At 36.9% G+C, this 6,028-nt stretch overlaps 1 protein-coding gene across 1 annotated transcript; it reads left to right on the top strand.

Moving 5' to 3' along the window:
* Positions 1-2,901: 2,901 nt before the first annotated feature.
* On the top strand, positions 2,902-4,138 carry LOC149258601 (syntaxin-61-like). Its single transcript, XM_089372236.1, has 3 exons — positions 2,902-3,054; positions 3,248-3,313; positions 3,642-4,138. Exons 1-3 carry the CDS (start codon positions 3,046-3,048, stop codon positions 3,750-3,752), a joined length of 186 nt encoding a protein of 61 aa, XP_089228362.1. The 5' UTR covers positions 2,902-3,045; the 3' UTR covers positions 3,753-4,138.
* The last annotated feature ends 1,890 nt before the right edge of the window (positions 4,139-6,028 follow it).

The raw sequence follows: 6,028 nt of genomic DNA, 5'->3' as shown, positions 1-6,028 counted from the left end.
GATTGACTGCCTTCATGTACACAACAAATGCAAAAGTGATATGAATATGTTTCTTCAGATTATGGTCTTACTGTAATAGAACTATTTAACTTGCAATTTCCACTCATTTATCAAGAAAATGTACTTTCAACATTTTAAATTCCATTGCTACTTCAAACTGCGAAGAGAAAATTTTAAATTTCTGTTGTCGCTTAAAATTTTAGTCATAATGAGCTTGTTGTAAGCCATCTTGTTTTGTTAGTTTTTGTTTTTTTGGGTAATGTGGGTAAGGGTTCAGGAAAGAACGCTGGAAAGTCTTTATGCATGCGTGTTTGTATTGTTTCTGTTTCTGTCCTGTATTTAATTTAATTCAGAATAAATTAATATTGGATGATTGGAAGATGATAGCAATCAATTTTAGCAAAATATTTTTACATTTTAACATGTTTTTTTTGTGTTTTTTTACATTGCATATTACTGTAATACAACAATTTACATGACAAACAATTTACATGACAATAGACAAACAATTTACATGACAATATTACTGTAATACAACAATTTACATGAACGAGATTCATAACCAGCATTTTATATCATGTGAAATTAATTAATACTGTATTACAACAATTTACATGAATGAGATTCATAACCAGCGTTGTATATCATGTGAAATTAATTAATATTTTTACAGGGTTGTATATCATATGAAATTAATTAATATTTTTACAAATACATCATTAATTAATACTGTATTACAACAATTTACATGAATGAGATTCATAACCAGCGTTGTATATCATGTGAAATTAATTAATATTTTTACAGGGTTGTATATCATGTGAAATTAATTAATATTTTTACAAATACATCTTTTACAATTTACATGAATGAGATTCATAACCAGCATTCTATATCATGTGAAATTAATTAATAGGACAGTATACAATCCATTTGTGTTGTCCTTGCAGACCCCGGCAGGGACTACCACCACGACAGTGGCTCCTTGTTAATATTAAGATATTATTACATATTTTTATTATATATATATATATATATCAAATAATAATAATAATAATAATAAAATTAATTAATTAATTAATTTTCAAAAGTCAAATATAATTATTGGCTAAATCATTTTTTATCCTTTAACACTCCTAGTCATTAATTATTTTTATCCCTTAACGTTCTCTGTCATTAATTATTCTTTTGAACGTTGGATACTGATCGTTGTATCTTTGAGATTTATTTTAGCAATCTGTTGATCTTGCTCGTCAGCCTGGTCCTGATGATGAACCTAGATCGAGGTTCGAAACACGTCGAACAAAAATCCTTCATGTGATTTTCCGGAAGATCTTAATCAAAACTTAGACTCTGAAAAAAAAAGAAAATGCAAACATTATTCACAATGCATTAATCTTATTAGTCCCTGCCATCTGGCATCCGGCAGGGACTATAGTAATCGCAGGGACCCCGACTTAGCATTAGTTGACCCCTTTGCTTATCTGTTATACGGCGGTTAGAGCGCGGATATCCTAAGTTTCTAAAGCACTCACTCTTTCGCCATCCTTCGCCATCTTATTTGGCCTCTTCCCGAGGCGGAAGAGGCCCGAACATAGGTTAAATTGCTATTTACGCTAGTTTGATTATGCCTGACCGTTAACGGTCTCGTGTTAATGCTAGCATTAATCCGCTAACTTCAATCAGGTATATGCAATAAGGTATATGCTAAGGTTTCAGGTTTGGCATATTCGCACTGTTCAGGTTTGGCATATTCTCCGGCGGCAAGTGTTCAGCAGCATGCAGGCTGCATGCACCCCAGCTGTTGCATTAAAGCAACTTACAGCTGCCTCCACTGAAGCCGATTACCTCGTTTACAATGGCGTTCGATAGAGTCCGAATGGGGCTCATTGTGCCTTCTAGTATTCGGCTGCTCACCATTTTCTTCTGCCTCTCCTCCATTGAGAACGACCTCCATATCTCCGCCTCATACACCGCTTCCAGAAGCGCCATTATCTTCTTGAGTTTTGCCGTTGTTTTCGTCGCCTGAGGCTGCGCTTCCATGGGCACCAAATCATCACACAGGCCCATTTGGGCCGAAACCGACATGCTGCTTTATTCATGTGGAGAGCTTGTTGTCGTGGGCACCAAATCATCACAGAGGCCCATTTGGGCCGAAACCACCATGCTGCTTTATTCATGTGCAGAGCTTGCTGTCGAAGGCCCGAAGGATGACTTGGTTTTGGATTGCTCCAAGGCAGACCGTTCCCAGAACCTCTAATGCTCTCTGCAACAGCAGACCGTTCCCAAAACCTCTAATGCTCTCTGCAACAGCTATGTTTCTGCAGTGAGAAGCAATGAACAAGGTGAGATTTCTAATGTGAAACTGATCATAGGATTAAATTTTGGTCATCATAACATGATTACTTGATAGAATAGCAGTGGGTTTGGAAACAATTAAGAGATTAATGAGATTACCTGGACTAGAGATATTCCTGAGGCCTTGAAGGACTCGAGGAGCTGAGGCCTTGAAGGACTCGAGGAGCTGGGCTTTCTCAGGATTAGAAGCCGTGGATTCTCTGACCAGAACAATTGTGGGATGGCCACTAGCAATACTAGCTTTCGCAATATAGCGACTTTTTTGCTGGTATTTCCTGCAGTTCAAAGCCGTCAATGACTGTTATCCTTTCTATGAATTCCCAATATATGTATTCTGTTATTAGAAGTATGATCAAATTTATGTTGTTGAAGATCACTTTTAAATATAGCTTTTTTTATAACAGTGCTTTAGAGTCTAGACACCTACGCTTAAGAGCCTTCTCGAACTTTGTTTTTCCTTTCTAAGAATTTACACTTGTCGGACACCTCTGCTAAAGAGCCTTTTTCAAAATTTGTTTTTCTCTTCCAAGAATTTACACCTGTCAGCCTTTTTCTTGAATAGCATTGATCTGGTAGCCTGTTAACTTGCTTTGCCTGGTGACCAGAGAACAAGATCAAGAGTTAGATGCGCTTAGTGCGAGTGTTGAGAGACTTGGCAGTGTTGGTCTCACAATACATGAGGAGCTCATGGGACAGGTGAATTTTCTTGGGCATATTTGTTCCTTTGGTTATTAAACTGCTAGTACTATGATCTAATGCATTCAAGTGATCGAGTTCATCAGTGTTTGCCTATCAATTCCTGTTGATTTTAGATCAACATTTCTTAAAAGATGTTAAAGAAGTGAATCATGTCGACTGATGCGTACCACAAATCTGCCTTTGCCTGCAGGAAAGAATTTTGGAGGACCTTGACCAAGACATGGACAAAACATCAAATAGACTGGATTTTGTTCAAGTTAGTTCTATGTGAACACCATCGATTTGTTTCCACTCGAGTCTTTATCTAAACACTGATTTTCGTAAAATGAATCCTCGCATTCTCAATGTATACTACGTAATATATAAAGTGGATTCTCCTCTCTTTATATTTTTTGTTTGGTTCAGAAGAATTAAAAGACATCAAAATTAATGAAACTGAGCCTATAGGAATGTACTATCTGATTTATCTGTTCAGATATATATAGAGGGACATCAGAATCGGAGGCTACTCTAGGTACTGCTCTAAATTCAACCTGAAAGCATTACTTATCAAAATTCCTAATCCAAAACATTCTTCTGTGCAGAAAAAAATCGCTTTGGTGATGAAGAAGGCCGGAGCCAAGGGACAGATAATGATGATTGTGTTATCTTTGATCAAACAGAGCTGCAATACTATTTACAGAAAGAAAAGCTGAAAACACAAACCAAACCATACCATACCTTTGCAGGTAATGACTTTTCCATCCATGTTTGTGGACAAGAGCTTGCCTTCGCTATTGCAATGGTGATCCATCAGCTGAATTTTTCTAGTTCAGCAACGAGCAAGGCAAATCCTGAGATCTATGAGAACCCATGACTATGCAGATTGAAGTTCTGATCCTGTCACCTGTACAGATTCTCTGTTAACCTGAATTCAGTTCTCCACCAAACAAACAATATTGAGCTGCTTGCCCAGCAATATTGAATTGTTTCATAGCCGGGCTGATATGCTTCCATCTGTAATGGACACATGCCAAGATGTCTCAACAATTGTTGATATGCTTGCACGTGGAATGCCAATTTGTTATGTACCCACATGATCGAGCTTCATAATGATGAACAGATAGATCCTCTTGGCACATTGGCGAATTTCTGGAATTGGTTTTTCTTTTTCACTACGAAAGCTTTATAATTCAACTCTGTCTGAAAGGAAAAGAAGGCACACTGGTCGAAAGGAAAGGCACATTGGGTGGAATTCCAGTCTTTTTCTTCGGCTTTGAACGAGAAATATCGTATGTTCTTTTACGATGCGCGTGCTTTCCTGAGAATGACGACTGCTACATCCTTGGCAAATTCCCTGAGAGCAATAATGCGTGTAGGGCGTGGGGTGAGACAATATGTTTAAAATGATGTTTCTGTACATTTGTTAGTTGCAGAGCTCTAGGGTGACAGATGTCCCTGGGCCAGTAGAGTTATCATAATTCATAGCCCACGTGCATACCACTATGGTTCTCGGCTGGAGCATCAGGGAAGGCATGTATTTATCTATGCCTATTTGCTTGCCTTTATTTACTCTCAAGTACGATCCCAACCTTGATATTTTTGAAACATTTTACCACCCTTCTCTTTACTTTGGTGCGATTGTTTCTAGCGACCCTATTTTGACCTTAGGAAGTATGCAAATGTGCATATGCATGCTCAACCGAGCTCACCCGGTTGCATGATGCTTGCTCCAGTTCAAGTAAAACATTACACATTTATTCTTTCGGTCATTCATTTACAATTTTAAACTATTTCTTTAATTTATTTTTTCAATTTAGCTTTGCACTACTTTTTACTGAGTATATCTTCTCTATCTTCTCCCCTGATTGACAGGTGTTCAATGCCCCTCACAATGGTTCTTTACTGCAGTTGATGTAGAATCAACAAGAAAAATACATCGACTCGGTACTGGTAGGTCTATTCAACATGTCCTTACTATATCTGACTTCTGAAGGCAGTTTCTGAAGGCAGTTTCATGGGCTTTTCCAGTGAATCATGCAACACTTTCTCAGGCACTCATTATTACGAATGCTCTAGTTATCAATTCATTTAATCATTAAGGTAGTTAGCTTATTCAGTTGATGTTCTTGAAACCATTAGTTTAAGATATATTCTCTATTTATTTTGTATTCAGGGCTCATGTCCAAAGTGTCTCTATCTTCCTCCGGACACAATCATGTTAATGATAGTTATTCCTTCTTTAAACGGGGATATGGGTGTATTCGGCAATGAGAACGATTTTTTTTTTTTTTCTAATATTTAAAGATGACCATTTCTATCATAGAGAAATGCATGTCGTGAATCTTATTACATGTAGTCACTGTTGCTAATACATTTTTATTTCAAATGTTGCATTGTGGTATTCCATTTTTTGGTTTGGCTTATGTTTATTTTATACTACATTTTTCTCTGACTTATTTCTTATTTATTGAGTAATATTTCATGTTTTTCACTACCACAATTTCATCTAGTCCTGAATTTTTTTTTGAATTCCACCTTAACATATTATATAACTTATTAGTGTAAATCCGAGGAATTTCCTAAGAAATTTATATCTCGTAACTACATTGGACATACATGCGGTTGTTTTGCATATTTCATGTAAAGCTCTGTCTTCGTTTGCATAGCGAGGTCTCTCTATTACTCTGAATGCCACGTCCCGAGCAGACGTTTCAATGACTGTAACTATTATTGCTATTAGACTGTGTGGTCCATAATTCCATGCGGTTGTTTTGCATATTTCATGTAAAGCTCTGTCTTCGTTTGCATAGCGAGGTCTCTCTATTACTCGAGTTACAATCTCAGTAACTCACTGTCTTAGAAACTTCATCTGTTATCTGGTGTTGGATTTGTCATATCAAATTGCATTTGTTTTCAGTTTTCAGTTTTCTGTGTTGAGTTGAATTTGACACAGTGGCTTGACATACCTCCTTTGGGTTACTGATGCTTA

The sequence above is a fragment of the Pinus tabuliformis genome, chromosome 6, assembly GCF_031772625.1.
Source record: "Pinus tabuliformis cultivar Carrire ecotype Pingquan chromosome 6, CPIR1, whole genome shotgun sequence".
NCBI lineage: Eukaryota > Viridiplantae > Streptophyta > Pinopsida > Pinales > Pinaceae > Pinus > Pinus tabuliformis.
Note: the sequence above shows the minus strand (reverse complement) of the source record. Positions and strands in the feature narration are given on the sequence as shown.